General features: G+C 42.9%; 1 protein-coding gene across 1 annotated transcript in view; it reads right to left on the bottom strand.

The window, feature by feature from the left end:
- Positions 1–14,930, bottom strand: part of GCLC (glutamate-cysteine ligase catalytic subunit) — a 34,000-nt gene extending 19,070 nt beyond the window's left edge. The window contains exons 1-3 of the mRNA XM_042803149.1: positions 14,690–14,930; positions 1,865–1,977; positions 296–478 (exon numbers count right to left, since the gene is read on the bottom strand). Coding sequence (XP_042659083.1) covers positions 296–478; positions 1,865–1,977; positions 14,690–14,839 — 446 coding nt within the window. The 5' untranslated portion in view covers positions 14,840–14,930. The remainder of the gene's footprint in view (positions 1–295; positions 479–1,864; positions 1,978–14,689) is intronic.
- Between the last annotated feature and the right edge of the window lie 7,768 nt (positions 14,931–22,698).

The following is a 22,698-nucleotide window of genomic DNA, read 5'->3' as shown; positions in this document are numbered from 1 at the left end:
GCATCAATTCAAGATGGCAAACTACATACAATACTGTATGTTACGAATATTCGGGTATTCTCCCCTAATACAAAATCATCACAGATAAGAAGTAACCTAAAAATGTAAGGTATGCTTGTTTATCTCAATGCAAAAAAAAAAAAGTTAGGAAACACAACTGGAACATTAAGTCAAAGTACTTAAACTGAATGGCATTTTGCTTGGTTTTATTGTACAGTTTAGCTATATGCAGTAAGGAGAAAAAGTGTATAACGAGAATAGCAAACGCAGCACTACACTTCAGCAACGATCTCACCTCGGAAATGACGTCACAGTGCAAACAGCCTCATTTTCTTTGAGCACAGAAGCGGCCTCTTGCCGTCTTTTCCTCATGTTGTCCTGCACAGTGTTGAATTCAGACATGGTTCCTCCATACGGCTGCCCAGGCGTCCCTTCAATCATATAGCTTCCATATTCTGGTCGCCAGAGCGTTGGGTGGCTATAATAAAAGAATAGCCTTGTTTAAATATTTCTGCAACTTCAGAAAAGATGGACTATTTGTGAGAATTTCAGAAATGAATGCAACTTGCAAGAAAAACCTCCTAATGTTGATTTTTTGGTAGAGTAACACAATGTACCTTCCAATGTACCTCACCGCCCAGAGGCAGTGAAAAGAAATTAAGGCACTGTTTGGCGTAGGAAGCGTTGCTGTGTCGTACAATAAGTACGATTTGTCTATGCCAAATTGCAATCACCTTTAGTATTGTTCCTCGGGGTTTTAACTGAAACTGGAAAATACGGAACATTCAATTGCTTCCACAGTACAAGGTAAGACAAAAGTTATGCTCAATTTCTTCTTTCTACTGCCTGGGAATACCTGGTCACATTTCACAAATTTATTAGGTTAAGAAATGAAATGAAGTTTGAGTGCACCCAGTTACCCCTGCAAAGTAATACCCTTGTGAAAAATCTCCTTGTGAAGCCATGCCATCTCTATGGAGCACACTCTACCAGAGGCAGAGCCACATCTCCCCTACTTTTCTTCTGGCAGTAGCAGGTTTGAGCCTAAAAGCAAAGGGATTATTTCTTGCAGGCTTTCAATAGTCCCTCTACTGAGGAAGACAGACAAGAAAGCCTTACTGGAAGATGAGATTAAGGTACCTGGAAAGAAGAGGACAGGCCCAGGGCACAAAAGTCTTTCAACACAACAGGACAGTCTCTCCACCATCCTGTAAGCTGTGACCTGCTTTTGGTTCTCTTCAGCCAAATCACTTTGCTGTCTCTGGTCTCATTTCTCTGCTCCCATCAATTAAAAGGCAATTCATACTTCTCTGGCTAGGTGAAGCAGGGATATGATCCAGTTATTCCTGAAAACTCCATGGGAGATGATGGGAAGAAGTGCTCTGCTGTCCTTACACATACCTTCCCAATTCTGCCAAAACTGGGAGAGTGTTCCCACAAACAGGCTTCCCTATAGAGCCCTTGCTCACTCCTGTAGTTTGGGATACAGGGGCAAGTGCACACACACACATATGCTTTACAGGGCAGGGGAGATGTAGTAAGCAATTATTGTGTACACACAGACACAAAGCTAGAGCAAGACAAAACAAATACCTGAACTGTAACTTCTGTGAGCACACCATTACATCTTTTTTTTTTCCAAGTCATAACATAAGAGGTACCTGGATTGCCTGCAAGTGTGCTCAAAAATCTTTCACTTCCTGCACCCCAGCTTTATCTGAAAATATCGGTATCTGTGGCTTACAGTTTTACCAACAGCAGACTTGAAAGTTAAGCCAGGTCTACAAAATTCTGTATAATATCCTAACAGGAGAGAAGAAAAAAAAAAAAACAAAACAAAATGAAGCAGGGAACAGCTACTCACTTGGGGTTTATCTTCTCCCCCTTGTCTTGCAGTGTTTGAAGAACTTCTTCACCACTGAGCACCAAGCGCACTTTCTTACTCTCATGGTCAAATTTTACTAACATATATTCCACCTTGTAAATAATAAAAACAAAATAAACAATTAAATGGTAAGATTTTGTTCACACACACATTGGTACATAATTTTAAGCATCAAGTGGAAGAAAAAAAGGCATGTCAGACTGAACTTTATCTCTACAGAAGCTTAAAAACCATCACTAGCCATGAATGCAATAAACAATATCACAGAAGATGGCTGCAGGATTATTTAATCTTGAATAGAGAACTGAAAGTCCTTGAAACTGGCCTTGAAAATGTTTTCTCTCCATTTCTGATTGTGGGCATTTTGTAAAAAGATTCCTGAATTCGTATTTGCCTCTGCATTATTTTTCAGACGAAAAAAAAATTAAAACCCTATGCAAGCTATTAACCACAAACATGTCTCTGTCATGCCATGAGTTACAGTCTGCTGCTGACAAAAAAACAAAAAAAACCCAGAGTCATTCTACAAACAAGACATCCATTTACACCCATCACTTGTTGGCGCTATTTAAGACTAGGATGACAGAGCCTCATTTAGGCCAGGGAAAGCCCACGGCTGTTACAGACAGCATCAGTGCTGCTATTGTCCCACTCTAGCTCTTGGCACAGCTCAGGGGTTTCCACCCCTTCTCCATTCAGCTTTGCTGCCACCTTTTCTTCCCCTCTTGCCCGGGACCTCTGCTTCCTCTGCCCTGTCCCTGCCCCAGGCTGAGACCTACACCCTCTCCTGGTGACACACCAGTGAAGAACTCAATCCAACAAGCCACTAACATCAGCGCAGCCAACACTGCCTCCAAGCACGAGAGAACACTGTTTCCCTAACAGATACTATCTGAAAGCAGCCAAACCTGGAACAGCCTCATGTCAAACTTTCTAATCTCCATGCATCCTCACCATCAAAGCACCCATAAGGACTTTTAGACCGATGAGTGGTGCAACCTAACAGCTGCCTGGACCTTACAGCCCTTCAGCACTCACTGACACAGTATATTTCCTGACACCTATTTGGCAGGGGATGCTTTGTGCTGTTTAGGATGTGTGAAAGACAAAACAGCCCCCAAGTGTGAAGTACCACGTAAAAGCAGAAGTTGTACATGGAAGTGCATCACAAGAGTGCTGGCTTTGAAAAGCCCCAGCTGGACCAGCAGTGATATGCAGTGCCTTTTGTTGGACGCTCTCAAACTACTGACTTTCGCAACTCCATTGGCCTGCAGTTAAAAATTCAGGCTGCAGTTCCACAGCTAGAACCCGTCAGAGGTTTTTGCACCGTGCCCCTCAGTTTTGTTTCCCAACACTGCCTAGAACCACATCCGCTGGTACTTACAGAACACCACTGCTCCAGCCCCAGGAGTTTACAAGATGTTGATGCTAAAGTTGGAGTGTATTAACTCATGGCAACTTCTATTTAGTACAGAAGTCTGCCATGTATCGGAAAACAGCTTGCTAAAACAAGGAACTTGGTCAGTGTTTTCCAGCATGCTGTAAGTGGATTTGTGGGCTTCATGTTCTTTGGTTGCTTCAGTGTTCATGGAAGAGTTATTGCTTGCTACCGTGACAACAAACATAATCTTCTGTTGGGATTTGTGATTAAATCACAAGCAGCATTATCCAAGAGTGTTTGTAATTCTGCAGAATCTGATTAAATACAAACTCGAGGGACTCATTCAGCAATTATACATGTTCTCTATAGCTTAAGATCAAATTTAATCCCCTAAACAAAAATAATAATTTCTATTTTTGCGCAAGACAGCATTTCTTTGTGTGGTGTATTTTGTGGTTTGTGTGTATTATCCCACAATCATCTACTTGAGATAACTACAGACTACAGTCAACCATAATGCACTCTAGCACTGATTTACTTATCTAGCACCAGTCCCTCCAGTGACACTTGACCCATGATTATTGGCAAGAAAAAGGGACTTCGCTCACACCTTCCAGTTTCCTACCATGATCAACATCATCTCCTCCAGCTTTGGAAAAGCATCATCCCCATTCAGACCCAGACTAAACCAGAGTTGGTAGGCAAACGCACAGTTCTCTGAGTCCTACAGACAGACACATGAATGGGCATCAAGCCCACTGCACACCTGGCCTCCCACCACACCGCCCCGTGGGCTCGTAGCAGAAGGGGGGGCAAAGGAACTGCTCGCTCTCTGCCTTCGAGAGACCTGAAAGCTGAACATTTGTCCACCATTACATGAATATGTTACTGTAATTAGCCTCCCGTCTTAAAAAATCCTCTCCAAATATAACTGCAATGAGCTGGTGGTGAGAACACTGTACTTTTCTATAAACTGCATTACAGGTTTCACAAATTAAAATAAGGCAGAAGTGTAAAGAAACATTAAGCCAGGAAGGCAAAACCAAAGAAATAAAAATATTTCATAATCTGAGTGCAATAATTAATATATTGCATTTATGCATCTAGCATTAGAAAGAACTACTACTCTTGCCTCCAGAAACACTGATTAAATCTTCAAAGCTGTCTTAATACACTGAAGATCTGCCATTAATTTTAATGAGAAAAGAAAAAAACTTCAGAGAGCTGCCAACAATTCCAAGCAACCCACAAAGTATCTTGCCAACAGAGGGACCGACTGAACGGGCATCCTTAAAGAATTTAATTTAAGCTCATCAAAAGATTTAGCCTACAGCTAGAAAGAGAGAAACACATTCAGAGTTCACACATTTTTACATTTAACTTCAGCTCATCATTCACAGACTTCTCACATGTTTTCTATCCACAATGAAGTTCAGAGAAGTGCAGCCAAGCTGAAAGCATCACCATGCCTGGAAGAGCTTCGGGAGTCTGAAAGCCAAATACACGGGGTTTCACCCAACATTCATAATTCATCATTTTGCCAAGCTCTTCAGAATTCACTTTTCTCCCTAATTTTAACTAGCCTCTCTAGCAAGCAGCAAAATACACGTCAGGTCAAATTACTGATGCAGGCGGCTGGCAAGGAGCCTTGCAAAGAGCCAGCTAGGAAAGCCCACCCTGCCACGGTAAGAAAGGCAGCTGCTTTGGACCCGCGGGCCCAGCCGTGCTCGCACCCTGCAGCAAACCCTGCGCGTCTCTGCCCGCGGGCCGGCACGGGCTGCCAGGCTGCCAGGACACGAGGCGGCCGCCCAGCTTCTCCCTGCGGACAGACGCGCTCAGCGCTGCTTTGCTGGAGGAACCTCTCCGGCCAGCCCAGGTCTGTCCGGCTTGCAGAAGTGCTGTGGCACCCTACCAGGGGAAGGAACAACACTTCGGCCAAGAAGTTTGCAAAGCCAAAGCTGTAAATCCCCCCCCCCCCCCAACCCCCCCCCCCCCCCCCACAGAAAGCCTAAAAAAAACCAACTTCAAAGTTAAAGGCACTGAAAAAGTAAATAAATTCTCACTTAAAGTAAATAATCTGCATGTAACAGATCTACGCATGAGCCAACACAAAGAAAAATTAGTTTTACAGGCTTCCTTCCTTTCAACTACCAGCTTGCAACATACTGCATCTACAGAGTACTTCCACACAGCTCCACCTGCCATATCTTCTAGAGAAGGAGTATGCACCATTAGCTTGCCGGCAGGACAGCACCCAGAACAGTGTTACATCACTTGTCACGATTATTTCTCAGACTTGGCTACCAAGGAAATTTCAGGCTTTTGAAAATTCTTTGACTTCACCTCTGTAAATACAGCTACAAGTGGGACCTCAGCTGGGGAGGAGCCAAACCACTCCGCATGCACTAAGCCAAACAGTTGTGCTGGACTTGCCCAGTGGCAAAGTGAAGGATGAACGTTCTCTGAAAATGGGTAAGCATGTCTGAAATTGTGTTTGAATGCCCAAGTTATTTGACCATAATTACACATATTATTTCTGCATAAAACACACTACTTAAAATGAAGAAATATCAGTCAAGCGACTGTTCAGTAGCAACTCTAAGGGACAAGGAGAACCAAAGTCAACCCGTGTCCCACATAGTATCACCACCCAAATACTTGCTTTACCAGTGGTCTGCTTTCCAATATCAAAACTCCTTCTCACACACTCAATTTAACACCGTCATGCTAAGTACACTGGGAACAAAGTCTATTTCAACAGTTGAGAGTAAAGCTCCTACTCTAGAGTTAATGTTAAAATCTTTTTAACATTCAAAGTTTCTGCTACAAGGTATTTCTGCATATGCAAACACAGGTAAGCATACAGTCTGGACTTTGGTAAGCTCAGAAGTAAGGTGTGGTGAAGATTACATAACAAAGAAAAATAGCTCAAGAATGATCTGCAGAGAAGCTTTTTTGAGAGGGGAGCAATGCAAGTCTGTACACTCTCTACTTGTGAAAAACAGTTCCCTGTTTTCACCTTTTACCACGCTCCTGATCATCCATCTCAGCTCTGGACGCCCCCTCCCTGGAAGGGTTCAAGGCCAGGTTGGACGGGGCTTGGAGCAACCTGGTCTGGTGGAAGGTGACCCTGCCCATGGCAGGGGGGTTCAACTACATGATCTCTGAAGGTCCCTTCCCACCCAAACCATTCTGTGATTCTAAAAAAAACCCCTAATCACAGGTGACTTATGGACCACCACTATTCCTCAAGGACAATCTTATTGACAGTTTTCTTCTCCTTCCACTGGGAAACTACTGTCACGTGTACTTGGAGCAATTGTTAGTGGTCTCCTCACACGTACCTTCTCTTGGGCCTGAAGCTTTAAGCAAAATTGTAGATTTTTCCTGAACACCCAATGAGGTCTCATGGCTTTAGTTTACTATTAGCAAAAAAAAAAAAGCCACAACACTCAACATAAATATTTTTGTGCAGTATGCCACATATAGTTATGTATACATTAGAAAATAAAATCAAGGTAAACTTTCTTCTCAAGAACATCAAAGAAACAAACCCCTTTTCACTACTTATTAAGCTCCATTATGGCAAAAAAAAAAAAAAAAAAAAAAAAAAGTAGTTCCCCCATACATTTATTGGTCAGTTAATGCACCCTCAAAATACTATAAATCATAAGAATAACAGTCTACAGGAGAACAAAGTTTTGATAATCTGACTGCTCATTAAAGAACCTCTGCCACAAGTTTTCAGCACTAAGATGAAAAAAGCAGATTTCTTCTGTAGGTACACATACTTTTGATTGACGTAGAGTATAATACTCAAGAATTTTGTTTAATGCAGTTATTTTTTCACCACTGCTGTGATAAAACAAGGAGCCACGGTAATAACTAGCTGGTAATGTACCTTTAATGAAAGGTTTACTGACCCACAAAGGTGAGTCAAAGCCCTGAGGGAGCAAATTTCAGAGGAGAACAAATCTGGAAGTGCTACAGAAGCTGGTTACCCCATTTCTAGCCAGCAAGCCCCCACACTGCGCACTGACACAAGACAGAACCCTTCCATGATCATGAGATTACCATGGGTGTTCTCTGCCACAGAAATAATTAAAAAAATCTGTCACAAACAGCAGAATCAAGATTCAAATGTATTTCCCAAAATGCTTAATTTTGATCAAGCAGATTGGAAGTGGCCAAGCCAACGAACAAAGTACCATCTCCAGCTCTATATGAAACTGACTCATAGACACCATGTCCTAAAACAACTGATGTTTTATATTACATTGACAATAAGCAAAAAACGAAGAACTTCTATGCCACATTAAAAGCAACCATTGATAAAACGAAAAGGACGCAGCAGCTCTCATGTTGTCAACACAGCCAGCCCCAGCTAAGCGCTCCTGCCTGCTCCCCCCTCCCACTTGCCGACATCAGGGATGCAGATTTTCTTCTTCTACAAATGGTATGACATGAGTATAGGATGTCCTGTGCTGCACACAGCAGAAAGCAGGAAGCTGGGTTATTGAAAACTAAAATCTAGAGGTTATAGCCATTTGCATGCTTATAAAAAACAAGATGTGGTGCATTAGAGAACAAAGTGTCTCTTCTTTCACTGCTGTACTATGTAACACCTGAGGTTAATACTATAAAAAAAAAAAAAGACTAGGACAATGTTAATTTTAGATTTCTGCAGCAAAGACAACTTTAAGACACTCACTTAATTTTTAGATCTAAAACAGAAAAGTAGTTGGTTTTTTTTGGCACAGCTATTTTTTGTATGCCACACAGGCTAGATGTTTTTATGAACTAGTAAGAGACCATTTATTCAACTGTGAAACAAGCTTCTAAGTTGCTACTTGCATCAGAAAGCAAGAAGGAAAAAAAGCAACATCAACAACAAAATCTTTCCCGTACTCATCCTTCCGACTCACCCTTTCTCATACTGTTAACTAAAATAAGGCATTTGCACAGCAAGAGGAAGTCCCGTAGCAAAAGAAGAATAGACAACAATCCCATGACGAGACCATAGCAATTGATTTGACATCCACAGAAGGAAGTTCACAGTGAACAGAATATGCCTTTATCAGAAATATACAAACAGTAGATAATTTAAGCTTCTCTTATTAAGATCTGAGACTGGGAAGGAGGAAATCAATGCGTACTATGAGGGTTGGTCACTATTTATGACAAATTGCAGCTTGTTTAGGAAAAAAAAAAGAACCCCAACAAAAAACACCCTCCAAACTGTTTTCCATTAATTGCAATATTAGTTGTTGAAAAAGCATCTCACTGTAAATTACAGCAAGTCCTGCACTGTCACATGCACAACACATGCAGCAGCAAAGCCCACAAAGAGGTCAGTGGTGCTGCACTATAATACATGTGTATCTTATCACCTGGCCATGGAAGAACTGAGCAAAAGGAAGTCAAAGCAGTCATCGGGGAGGCCAACACACCATGCATGTTTTGAGAGTTAGAGGGTTGAGACGTAATTCAGTTTAGACTTTCCCTGACATGAGGATTAAAGCTAGGCAGAAAAAGCAGTTTCATGACTGTCAGCCAAAACATCTAGGGAAGGAATAAACATGAAGAGTGTTTAAGGGCACCTATCTTGTTCAAGTCAAGATTTAAGGAATTATATTTGCATGCATTAGTGCACTCATTTTAGAGGTTACATATATATACTCAAAGCTGTCAAGGAGCGTGAGCTGATGGATTAACGCCACACCTTCTGACACTGGCCCAGAAAGGCCACTATAAGTAGCAAGGACTGCTACAAATCATACCAAGTAAGCACCAAATCTGTCTGTAAACAAATAATGCCACTGTCCCTTTATTTAGGCAAATAAAGCTCAGAGAGAAAGGATGAACAGGCAGACACGTGACACATAACCAGATCATCCACGAGTGCTGCTTCCCCCACGCGGCAAGCGGGCGAGTACATCTATTAAGACAGCTCCCATTCAGATGCATCCACACATGCCCCGTTTGGCAGGGGGCCCTCATGAGGAATTTCTGCATGAAAGAAATTCAAAAATGCATTCTGTTCAGGGAATTTTGCTGGGGGAGGGGAAAACTAAGTGATTGTCTTAAAATGACAGGAGCTCAAATGTAAAAAAACATTTTGTAACACTCCAGGCTACGTTAGCTTTATTATAAGCACGAGATTCCCAGGAAAAGCTTTAAAACCAGGCTGAAGTTCTGTAGACTGTAATGAAACATCACTGATTTACACATTGCTACTGCCCTGAAAAAAAAAAAAAAAAAAAAAAAAAAGAAAAAACATACAGGCTGTAAACTGCAGCAATGCATTAATGCAACAGCTAGGTCCCTGAGAAGAATCATTCAAAAGGAAAAACAGCTCTTTCCACAGCCTAGCATTTCAGTAGGAGAAAGTATAAAGCTTTAAAGAGGGTCATGCATCTTCTAACCAGAAACACCACCTCTGGGACATTCTGGTAAGAAACCTCTGGCCTCTCTTCTTGAAGCATCTGAGAAGGGCTGCTTCACTTGCACAAGGAAGTGCTGAGCAGCAAATATTCATTTTAGTTTTCATTTAACTTATTTACAAGGTATAATAAAAAAACTAATGGATGAGGGGAATGAATCAAAAGTACAGAAGAAAAACCAAAAGATGGTTAAAAGACTGAGAAAGAGATATCAGGCATAAAAAAAATCGCCCAGAATTAAGTCATGTAGACTTCCAATTTGCAGTGTGGTGGCATATTTTTCATGCTGCCTCATACAATGAATTATCAAACCTACTTTAAAAGCCTCCAAATTTCACTTCAAGTTTCCACAAAGAAAAATACTTTCTGAACGCTGAAGACGCTTACTGTGTGCTACATCCCAACACTGACGGGAACAAGACTCATACACGACAAAAGGGTCATTATGTCCAATTTCCCTAAACAAGGCTGGGCAAGTCAGATTTACTTGAAAGTATATGTGAATGAAATGGCAAACTGTCATGCTTTGCCCGTGCTTGCTGTTTGCAGCCTTCCTTCTGAGTGGATCTCCCTCCAGCGTGCCTTTCTCAACGTTTTCATATGCTAAAGCAGCTCCTCCTTACTCTGTATTGTTTCCTTGTTCCAATCAACTTTCCTTTTCCAACTCTTGCTTTTATCATTTCTTCCCAGTCTGGATAGGTGAACAGCCTGGAGAACAACCAACCTGTCCCATTTAGCAGCAAAACAGACTGCAGAAGATGAGCACTATATGCATGTATGAATACATACGTATATCTAATTATGCATGAAGTGTTGTGATTTGTACGCTCGTGTGCATGCTCAGCACAAAGCAATGGCAGTGAGCCTAGCCAAGGGCCAGCCATTCCACTTGTCTGATCCGAGTGGCCACATTAAGCTGCAAAGTGAAATTTAAGCAACATCCATCAGCTAGAGGAATGCAATCAGCAGATGAGAGGCACTGAACAACACAGGAGACTGGTAATGCGCTGGCACAGAAGAGAGCTTTTTGGGACAAAAGCTGGGAAGCAGCATAATAGGCTTTGCCTTACTCTCAAAACCCCTTTAAACTCTTTTAGTACCACTAACATCTGCCAAGCTGCACAAACTAATTGTTTCACATAGCACCTACTAACTCTATTGGAGTTTTAAAACACAGTACTGAAAAGTTACAAGTTTTTCCATCTGCTGCACAAAAAACCCCAACAACTTAATGACCACTACTCTGCAAACCCAAAGCTAAGCTAAGCTAGATGGGACAGGAAGATGAAAACACAAAGAGACTATGATGCAGTACTGGCTGGCGTGATGGGGTCTCATCAGCAGATATAATTGTTGCCCAATTTTTGAGGGTATTAAGCCAAGACTAATAAGGAGCAATTTGATGAGGGATAATGAGATAGTTCAGTGTTTTGTATTTTCCACAATCAGGAGAAGCCAAGCATAAACAGGGAGGCCAACTGTCAGTTTTAAATGAGGCAGAAGGATGATTAAGAGGCAAAGGGCCTTTACCTGCATATGCAGGTTCAGAGACCTTAAGATTTTTTTTTTTTTTAAGCAAGTCTTACTCTGTTACACTCACATTTGTAGGCCTCTCTTTTACCACTGCAAAAACTTCATGGTTGTGGAAAACAGAGTAAAAAAGAACTGCCTCCAAAAGAAACAGCTGTTTGGTAAACCCCTTGGTTCTACTAACCCTGCAAGCAAGAAGATAGCTGGCTTTTCAAGAGGTAGCAGAACCAGTGTTTTGACCTCTCCAGCTCTTTACTCAGGGGACGATGGGAGCATTAAGGAACTCTACGCTGCAGCGCGAGTTCTGATGCTGCCTCGCTTCCTTCAAAACAAATGCCACCATCCTGCTGCGTTAGCAGTTGCCTCAACACTTTTCTGGCAGCCAAGAAACGGAAAGCATATGACGATTCCCCACAGTTTCATTCCATGGGAGCACAGGGAATGGAGTCCCTAGGAGGTTACAAGCACCCCAAAGGACCATCGCAGCTCTATAACGAGCCTTACAACACACACTGCAAAGTGGAGTCCTGTTGAAAGCAGATCCAAAGCAAAGCCTGGCTCTATACTCACAAGCAAACACAGGATTTCTTTTTCACCATGTCATCAGCTAGATGGGGACAATCTTTAAAGTATTCACATCCGCCCTGAAAGACAAACTCAGTATGTGCTAAGACAGTTGTTTTTTTCCTCATAGGCATTCCTTACAAATGAAGTAAAAAAAAAAAAATACATCTTTTGTCAAACAGTCTCAGAAGCATCTCTTGAATACAAAAGTAATTTTGTTGATTCTGATTTAATCTCCACCATTACGTGCGAGCTGTCATCCTCATTCGTGATTTCTATCTTCAAGAGGTTTTTAAAACAATAAAACACCCTCAGGCTATGACTTTATACATGAAGGTCGAAGTGCACAAAAGGCTTTTTACGAAAATTATCTAATTAGTCAGTTGATTCATCTACGCTGCATATAAATGTGGCGCCGCTTTCTAATAACTAGATATCTGAGAGGAAAAATGGAAAACAAATTTACTGCTTTCCCTACTAGTCTATCTACAGCACTGCTGAAGTAAGTTATGGAGACAGGTATGTTTTTGTGTTTACACAACAAGAGCAGACTGGCATCGAGTATCCGGAACATTAATACACCCTTAAATGCTGTGTTATGTAATAAATAAATAAACGCATAATACAGTAGACTAAAGATAAGTTGCCAGACCTGAGTTTATAACCAGTTGCTAAAATCAGGGGTAGATGATGAACCTGGTTACCTGAACATTCACAGGCATTTCAAATACTGCTCTTAGCTCCTTAACAGAATCGTGGCTGTAATCATACTTCACTTATAATTTTGCCTCCTGCCACACCGGGCACGACAGAAGAAAATTGTGAATCTCCTTAAAGATAACACACCACCATTTACTGAGCATACTTTACTGAAGAAAGTCCTGATGCTCAGGGAAGAACGAGGCTCCTGGGGTGCAGCCTCACCGTACAGCTAAGCTTACCAAGCAACTCACTGCGGGCGCTGCAGGGGCCGGTTCTGCTTGCCCCTTTACTCCACACGCTCCTGGCTACTTTCCTCACATTAAGCAGAACCTGAGAAACAGCGGAAGCTCTGCTGAGAAAACAAGCCAGCCTAAAAAACTGAATGGGAGAAGAGTTTTCTGCTGGGTTAGCTTCTTGAACTGGCGCAGCCAGTAACAATGCAAGGAAGGCTGAATAAACATGAGCCTCGAGCGAGGGGAGGGAAGCTGAACCAGCTCGCTAGCGGATCAACATTAGCTATCTTGTGAAATCTCACCCTGAGAAAGCAAGGACAACTAAAACATAACACCCATTGAAAAATGAGTACCCCATCTTAAAGATTAATGAGAAAACCCTCAAGCTAAGTCTCAGTGCAATAGGGAAACTCTGCTCTGTCTATCTTCCTGAACTTAAAGACTGTGACGCTCTTCTGTCAGTGTGACTTCACTCATACAAGAGATAGAGAAACACAAAGACATTAGACAGGGGTAGATAGTATATTTAAATTTCCTGAGTCCATACCACTCTGGCTGCAAAACCCTGAGGTGCAGACATTCTGGCAGCATCATTCCCTTCACTGGGCAGATTTTAGAAGCCAAGCCCCCATTCACTCCTCTTGAAAGCAGCTCCTGTGCTCTGATGCTTGCCTTGCTCAGCTATGTGAAGTATGAGAGCAATTCCTTAAAAGAATAACATACTTGAATTGACAAGGTGTCTCAGGGTGTCCAAGGGGAACAGCATTTTCCTCTGGCAAAGAGTATCTGTGAACAGCTGCTGTTACCACCCGGATAAAGTATTCTCACAAATGCCTTTGCCATTCAGAAAGAAAACAAGAGTATGAGACAGAGATACGACAGCCAAGCCCCCACATCACTCGCTTCATACTCTGCTCTTCCAAATTCCCTGCAGTGACATCGCAGACACCTCCAAGTGACAAACGCAGCACCACATCAGCGCCATAACCAAGGACGGCTTCTAACAGCACATGCGAAGCTGCTCCCTGTCTCCAGGGAAAGCCGGGACCCTCGGGAAATCCTACGGATCAATACAGGAGGGAGACTTGCAGAGTGCTGTCAGGCTGGGATGCAATTCAGCGTAGGTCTGCACAGCAACGCGCGTAAAACTTGTGGATAAAGTTACAGTCCTCGGGCACAAAGCACCTGTAACAAAGTTCAAGTGGTGACCCAAGCGATTATCCTCGTCCTCGCTGGAAAGGCAGGCCGACTTGTGCCGCACGCCTGGGAGGCTCCGGGGTAACTTGAGGGTTGGTGGGGCCCTTTCCACGGGGGCAAGCCAGGACCACGCAGGGACCGGGAGCGTGGCGAGAGGGCTGCCACCGCTGAGCCCACCTGTGCGCCTCCAGCCCCTGCTCTACTCCCCCAAAACAGCCTCGGAAGCTGAGCTGGCACTACCTTGGGGTTTAGACACGCACATGGTTTAAGCAGACCTGACTCCAGAGAAAATAAACAAACCCACGGGGACGAGCGAGGGCCGCCTGGCATCACTCCCCGCGGGAACACCCCTCCCGAGGGACTGACTGCTGGTGGGTGGGGGGGGTTTACAGATGCCCGATGGAGGCACTGAAAGTTGCTTTATAGCGTTTAAAAACCACAAGGTGACACCGGGGCAACCCGCGCTGCGCAACCGGAGGCGGCGAGCGAGCGAGAGCGCGTTGGGGGGAAACAAAGCCCCGCCGGGCAGCCCGAACCTTCCCCTCTCGCCGAGCTACCGCGGCCGAACCAGCTCCCGCGGGGGGGGGCGAGGAAGCGGCGGCGAGCGGAGCCCGGGGCCGCACCAGAGCGGCGCGGAACAGCGCGGTGCCCACCCCACCGCCGCGGCACCTGCGCGGGCCCGAGCCGCGGAGGCCGCAGCAGGCCGTGCCGTGCCGGTCCGGTCCGGTCCAAGCCGCCGCCGCCCCCTCCTCACCTCGTCGCCCCACTTGAGGACGTCCTTGTGCCGGTCGCGCAGGGCGCGGTAGATGTGGAGGAACTGGAGGATGCCGTGCTTCCGCACGTGCTCCGCGTGCCGCCGCGTCTCCTCCCAGCTCAGCGGCGAGCCCTGCGACAGCAGCCCCATGCCGGCCCGCGGCGGAGCGGAGCGGCGCGGCGGGAAGCGCGGAAGCTGCGCGGCGCGGGGTGCGCTCTGCGCCGCGGCGGCGGCGGCGGCGGCAGCAGCCGAGCCCGGCGCCACACGTGACGGCGGCGGCGCCGCGTCAGGCCGTGACTCAGCACTTTCCGGCGGCAGGCTCCGCCCCCCGGCCGGCGCTCGCTGCGGGCGGGCCCGAAGCGCTGCCGACGCTGGCCTCCCCTCAGCGCGCACGGCGGCCCCGGGAAAAGCCGCCGCCGGGGAAACTGCGGCTCTGCCACGGTTTCTCTGTGTGTGTGTGTGTGTGTGTGAACGGGCGCCGCTACCCTGTTCCTTCGCCGGAGCACGCCCCGAACCCCTTCCCTTTCCTGCGGAAGGCCTGCTGAAATGGCGGCGGGAAAACGTCCTCCTCGGTGCCGAGTCCTGCCCTCAGCGCGCCCCGAGAGCGGGAGGGGTCGGCCGGGGCAGGAGCGGTGTCCGCTGGCTGGCGTCGGGCTTGCTGGTGTGACCGGCCGGACTGGGGGGGCCCCGGTGGGAACGGGCCCGCGTGTGACAGAGCTGTGACTAAAAGTGCCTAAATAAAGGTCCTAGAGTGTAGACGGCAGACTGAAACCCGTTGTGTATTTACTATAGATCAAAGAGAAGGACTCAAAAAAAGAAAAAAATATTAAAACAAACAAAAAACAAACAAAACAAAACAACAACAAAAAAAAACCAAAAACAAAAAACAAAACAACAAAACCAAACAAACAAACAAACAAAAAACAAAAACAAAAACAAAAAAAAACCAAAACAAAACAAAAAAAAAAAAGGTGTCTCTGGGTACTTCGAGTGGGTGGGGTGAGACTCCAGGGAGAGACCCGGTCTCCCCGAGAGGTGTCTGCTCAGGAGGCAGAGCCTGCATCATCCTGTGCCAAGGAAAGGCCCAACTAATGAAGATGTTAATAATTAGTTACCTAGGAATTGCCCTGCAGGGAATCGAAACGGCATTCACCTCAGCAAAGGGGAAGCAGGGGCATGTCGTGGGGTGTATTTTACATTTGATACAAAATAGGAGGAAGGCTTACCAGTGCTACTTAAATTTTTCTAAATGAAGAGACAAAAATAAGGAACTGAGCATTAACATGAAGAGAAAGTCACTTCTGAGAAGCTGAAATTCATTATGCCTAGACCCTCATTTTTGTTACGTTCACAGAGCTCTCCATAGGCCTTGGCAACCAGCACAGCTGGTATGCAGTAGGGTTGAATAACAAAGGGTTTGAGAATTAATAGAATATTTAAATTGTGGTGTAGCCCACTAATGGATGAATTATACTATTAGATATTTCATTAACCGAATGACTATACTGACAAGAATTGCCTCAGTGTCTTTCTTCCAGGATATGAGGTGCCTCAAGGATAGGACAAGCTCCCAACACATTAGAATAATAAATCTAAAGTGCATTAGTGGAAAATACCAAATATTAAAGTAAAACCACTCAAAAGTAAAATGTTTTATATCTTGTATTTTTGTTTGTTTGTTTGTTTTTGGTTTTTTTTTAATGACCTGTTTGTACATAAGGCCAGCATTGACAGAACAAGAACAAGCAGTGACCATTAAAATTACAAACATTTAATTTATAACGTGCTGTTTTTAGGGTTTCATCACACTTTTAAAACTCATGTTTTTGGCTGAAATTGTAGTGGCTGATCTAATTGAAAGCAATGCTGTTGGTAATGTTGTAGGTCTGGAGAAAGCCTGTTAGCTTAATTTGAGGGAGAAGATAACAATCTCTTCTAGTTAAATCCTGCAGCCTTTTTAATTTTTGAAAAATCAGAAAGTTAAAAAATTTCATACTTGGCAACAGGAGTCTGATGAGGCGTATCCCTCACACGAAAGATTAGTTGTACTTTATTTCAGATCTGAGAGGATGAAGAGACTTTGTGCACCGCCCTCCATATTTGAGGACAGTTGCACCAAAAAGATCAAGATTCAGTGTTGGTGCCACCATGCTGCCACCCAGCCTTGTGTTTTCCCCAGCTTTAAGTTCGAGGTGGGCACCTGAGGAGCCCCAGCAGTGACAAATGTGGCTGAGTAGCGCGTAGTGGCTTTTCTGCCAGCTGTGTCAGCCCCTTCCCTTCTCTAGGGGCAGTCGAGCCTGGTTTTGGAGCAAACGTTATTATATCAGAGCAGGCTTAATGCTGTCGTCTTATTAATCTGGGCAAACCTGCCTGGGTTATTTAGGATCTGTGCTCCCTTGTTAACTTGGCTGATAGTGAGAGTGCTGTGTTGCTGAGAGATGTTTTTGAAAGAACGGGGTATTTGGTATGATCCCAACTGCTTTTAGTGTGCTGCTGTGTGTAATTGACTGTAAACATTACCAGCAACATACACAAAATTTCCAAACTAAAAATCAGCTTTATTATCATGTAGGCTGCTGTTACGCAGTTGATACTCTTCAGCTGACCACTAATGCTACTCTTTGACCTGAAATTCAAGAGCACATTTTCAGTGTCTTCCTCCACATTTAAACTCAGCTCATTTTTGTGTTATTTCAGGGCCCTTATCAGCTCTGTTTCCAGTCCTGTGTGCCTAGTCTTACCAACTATAGAGCTATTACATTTTTTATAACAGAAGTGCAACATACTTTCCTTCTGCATCAGTAAACTCTCTTTTCTCACATTGTAATCTTTAGCATAACAACATGACAAGGCAGCTCCGTTTACGAGGTGTTTACTGTCTTCAGCTGAAGCCTTTTTTCCTTCAGTTCTAATGTTTGTGTTCTGGCTGTGTGGGGCTATCTATAGTCTTTTTCCTTTGCAGGGGACTGTGGCACAGAGGGATATAAGCCATTCTAAGGCTGACAGCATCACATACAGAAGGGTTCATTTGTGCATCATATAAAATATGACTTCAAGACAAATTGTATATCTGCCTACATCCATAATGTTGTATAATTATTTCCAGTACACTTAGTATCATGTATAATTACTTCTAGTACAGTGAATATGAAAAAAAGCTCTAAACATACAGGCAGTACTTTGGATGATGTTAATAGTTTAGCTCTGAACCAATATCCCCAGCCCAAAGACTTGACTAGTTTCTCTGGACAGTTCAAAGGAAAGTCTTCTGGATTCAACTTGGGGAAGAAAAAAAAAAAAAAAAAGTTTGCTAGAAAAGCATTTTGTGGCGTAGAAATACCTCCTCCTGAAAAACATCCTTTGCATAAACTTAGCAACGTTAAACTTTTGCAAGAGTAGGCTCATCCCAAATTCCCCTTAAACCCTCCCTTTGCTCCAACAAGATCTGATTTATAACTAGGCCACTTTATTATTTCCTTATCTCTTGAATAGCTGCTTTTCAGTCCCAAGTAGGGACTATTCCCCATTCCTGAAGCATTATCCACTGATCACAGAGCAAATAATTATTTATTTGGGAAATGTAATATGACCAGGGAGTGGGACTTTAGTAGGTTTTCAGTCTGATGGGGTTTTTTTGTTGTTGTTTGTTTTTGTTTTGTTTTTTAAACTTTGTGTTCAGTTGAAGCAATTAGAATAATTGCTCTAATTACATTGTATGTCCAGTTAACCAAGTACCAGCTTTTCTTTTTTTATTCTCCTCCCGGCTCTGTTCTAGAACAGAAATTTCATGGAGAAGCCTTGCCTTGTATGAGAGGGAATGCAAATTGTCTGCACCAAGTTGTGAAGAGGAAACATTTATTTTTTACAGTGATGGAAAAATTGTTTCCAGGTGATATTCAGCTATTTGTTTACGACCGTGTTGATGTAGCATGACAACACTCAGAAATGTCTCTGCTGGGAAACAAAAATGTTTTAAGAAGTAAAGATGTACTAAAGTTACAAAATCATAGGAGATCTTACTGATCCTTGCCTTGAAAACCATTAGAAAGCCATCAGCTGTTAGAATTTAGATGAAGATCAGTAGGGATCTAGAAATGCTTTAAAGTTGGAATAGTCAAGGGAAAAGGCCCATGTACTTTCAAGTTGGAGACTGTAAATTGGTGGGAGAATATATGGCATGGTACCTGCAACAGTGAGGAGTCGCCCTTAAGGTTCACATGTTCCTGCCTTCCTCCATAGAGATTAACTCAATTTTTTGTGTATCTGCAAAGCTATTCAAATCAGCTGCCACTAAATCTAAATAGAGTAGCTTGGCACTTTGAAAATACACCTGCTGGGAGAGATGAAAGATGTGTAGACTCATGGGTGAGACCACCCCTACAGAATCCTTTATTTTACTGTCTGTCATTAGAAGTAATAAGTAAGAAGTAGATGTCTTGTGATGAGGTTATTATTGCAGGGAAGAAAGAAAGGTTTGTTTTTCTTCATGAGTCATCTGCAAAAATTTTTAAAGCAGCGTTGTTTGATGTGATTGTTGAGCTGACATTGCTGAATATTGTGTTATTCTCTGAATAAAATGAAGACTTCAGATGGAAGTTTCCAAGTTTTGGAATGGTATGTTTGGTAGAAAAAAAAGATCATTGTCTTTTTTTTTTTGACCAAGTTTTTATGCTTCCAGGTCTATAATTTATGGTGTACACCTGTGTTCAGTATAATTGACTCAGGTGAGCAGCATCTGCAATAACTGCTTCCTTTTGAGCGAGGAGGCCTCCAGGCATTTCCTGAGGCTCAGGCAATTATTTCTTGATGCAGAAAGTCTTGTTGGCTAGCAACTTGGATTAAATAATCTGTTTAGGGGGAGAGAGGAGTCATGACAATGAAAAGATTCAGGTGAAGGCTCTTCTGTAGATTTTCAACTGAAGGTCTTCCTGCTCTGCAGTGAGGAAGATGACTAACAGAGACTTATTCTGGTTGAAGTTATAATGCTGATTCCTCTCCAAGCTAACTTCTCAGTTTATGAAAGACACTGTTGTGATTTCTCAGTATTGCTTTAATTTTTTTTTTTTTTCTTGTGGTCACCTGATGTGCAGAAATGACTGTTGTAGGATTAAGTTCTGTCATGAGTCTGAGTGGTGCATTTCTAGTTTTATGGGATTTCTTATTCATACAATTGGTTTTGAGGGTTGGAGTTTTTTACTTAATTCAGTAAGGATGAGTTGTTCATTTCAGTCTATAAAGTTTCATATGTTTATGTCAAAAGTGAAAATTATCACATTTTTTCCTCACTTTGGTCTTTATCAGTATGTTCCTTTTGCAAAGAACTCAAATGTCTAGTTTCTTAGTAGCTCACATATCCTTTTGCTGTGACTGTGCACAGTACACGATTATGGTGCCTTGACTGACTCTGGCATATCTAATCATGGCATGAATGCTGCTGGTGGTAATAGCAGAGGTTGTAGTATACAAGTTATTCTGCGTGCAAATTGCTGAGCTGCTACCTCTCAGAGTAGTCTAGCGTGGTGACTGACGCCCATTGCATCCCATTCCCCTTTTCTGTCCCTACCTGTTCCCTTGGAGATGTCCTCTCCTACCAATTTACCTGTCACTGTGTCCTCATCTCTCCTAAAAAGGCTTTTCTTTGACAATGGCTACAAGATGCAAAATACTTCCAAAGAAAGTAAGAACTTCTAAATAATTTCCCGGTTTATCTTCTTTCTGGCATCTTCTAAGCTGGAGAGCCTATATTATAGGCTTATATTTATATTCTTTTCTACAGGGTGACCTAATTGTTTTTTTCTTAGTAGATAACAACTGTGTATATATAAAATAAAAGAATGCCAGGTGGTCAGTAACAAAGCAGAAGACTGACTACCTTCTCATCCTCTCTGCACGCCAAGTTGTCTTCTTAAACACATCATTTCATTCATCATGAGTATCAGAAACAGAAAATTCCGTTTTAGGCTTAAGATAGGATAAACAACAGAGGCATGACCTGAAACAGAGCCTGTGTGCAAAGTCTTCCCGTGGACTTTGTTGATGACTAAGCTTTACACAGGGCTGAATTTGGACATGCGTGCAGCTTAACAAAGCAACTGAATTCCTTGGTTACTTGGATTGTCACCACAGGCAGGAGTGTAGGTCTGTGCACTGTTCTTGCACTGAGAGAATACACCAAAAAGACCTACCTCCATGATCAACTTCTCATGAAAACAACTCACAAACTCCCAGATATTAGTTGAGCATTCGTTGGAGCATTCAAAAGTTAGTTGAAAAACAGTATAAATAAATAATGGTTTTCTCTTTAGCAGCTGCCTTGTCTTTCGTGCCATACAACCTGTAGCATATTTATTTTATACAGAGAAGTTTAACAGCTAATACTAAAATACTGATCCATAGTGGAGAGAGAAAAAAAAAAAAAAAAAAAAAGACCAAACAAAAAACACAACAACCAGAATTCCTAAGATGCATTAGCAGCAGCTCTTGCCTTGGTTTTGACACCAGTTTTCAGCCCCGAGTGTTTTCCAGAGCGGGATATGAAAGCAGAGCGAGCGAGCTGCTGTGGCGGGCACGCCCCACGCCTGCGAGGGGCCGTGGTCCCACCTGCAGGTGTGTTCCCCTGCCCGGCACCAACCTGGAGCCACAAGATTTTCCGTCCCGGGAGCAGTCTGATGTGTCCTCGTGTAGCGAAGTCCCCCTGCCAGAGAAGGCAGGTGCCCCGTGTATGTGTAGATACCCAAAATGAATCTCCAGTTCTTCTATACCCAAGTGCATTCAGTTCAGGTCCAACTAAGATACTGAACCGCCACAGTCTTAGATCTGCAAAGCTGGAAATACCACAAATTTCCCAAGACAGGATCTATTCTTTCCCCCACTTTGTGTATTTGTTTATTGATTGGCAGTTTTTTGTGTGTCGCAGTTCTGTCTCCTTTCCTCATCCAGTATTGTTACTGCACTGTAAGTTTTGGTGGATAGATTCCTGGTGGGAGTAGTCAATGTATACAAGATGGCTCATTCTGTAAGCTTTGGGTCATGTAACAATGAAGCAAATGAGAATAATCCTCTTGCATTTTAAATGGCCGTACGTACAAGTGTTGGTACCTTGGATATAACAGCAGCAGGAAACAATGTAACCTCCAGGAAGAAAATGAGGTAGCAGAGTAAGATTTGATAAGAGTTTCTCAAAAACCATAGCTAAAGCTTTCCAAGCCCATAAGTAAATCCAGAATCTCAAAAAAGGATCTAATTAGAACACTTAATCTTCTTGTCAATTTGTAGCACGGATGGTCACTAAAAGATGGCATATAAATTTTCTTCTGTTGATTCTTATCCAAAGTACTAAATCCCAGAGAGTAGCTTTAATCTCAAGAACTGCATCAAGTTAGAAAGACTGAGGCAGTCAGCAACTACTCTTGGGTACTTTCTAATAACCAGTACATCATTTTCCTTAAAGACTAACCCACTCTTCACATGGCAAGAAAAATAATAACATACAGACGTTTATATAATAGCACTACTTTTCAATGGCCATTATAAAACTATGGAAAAGTAATCTCAAACCTTTATTGAATGCCATACCTTAGTTCCTCTGGCTTTTGATAGCTAGTGGAGACTAATCTATATTCAGACGTAATAGTACACCAAAGTATTTTGTTCAGGAATATAGTGAAAAAAACAGGATATGTTAAGTAGCAGGAGTAGAGAAAATAATCTGCTAGTAGTCACACAAGAATAGTCTCCAGAGGTCAATTATGCTTTCCTCGGTTGCAAGTTTATCTCCAAATCTTTAATTACAAAGTATTTTAATCTCATCTACTTCTTATTGTATGTTGTGTATAATCTACTTTATATGGAGTATAATGTTCTACTGAAAAGTTGAAAAATATTGGAAATGCATTCTTTTTGTCTCTTTGAGGAAATTGATTGCTTGGTGATTTCTAAAGGTTTTAGACAGAGATAAGTGCAAAATCAAAATAGTAAGATGAAATCTTGAAAAAGGAGAACATTGAGAG

The sequence above is a fragment of the Tyto alba genome, unplaced genomic scaffold, assembly GCF_018691265.1.
Source record: "Tyto alba isolate M040663 unplaced genomic scaffold, T.alba_DEE_v4.0 Super-Scaffold_40, whole genome shotgun sequence".
Taxonomy (NCBI): domain Eukaryota; kingdom Metazoa; phylum Chordata; class Aves; order Strigiformes; family Tytonidae; genus Tyto; species Tyto alba.
The sequence above is the reverse complement of the archived record's forward strand: the minus strand, read 5'-3'. Positions and strand labels throughout refer to the sequence as shown.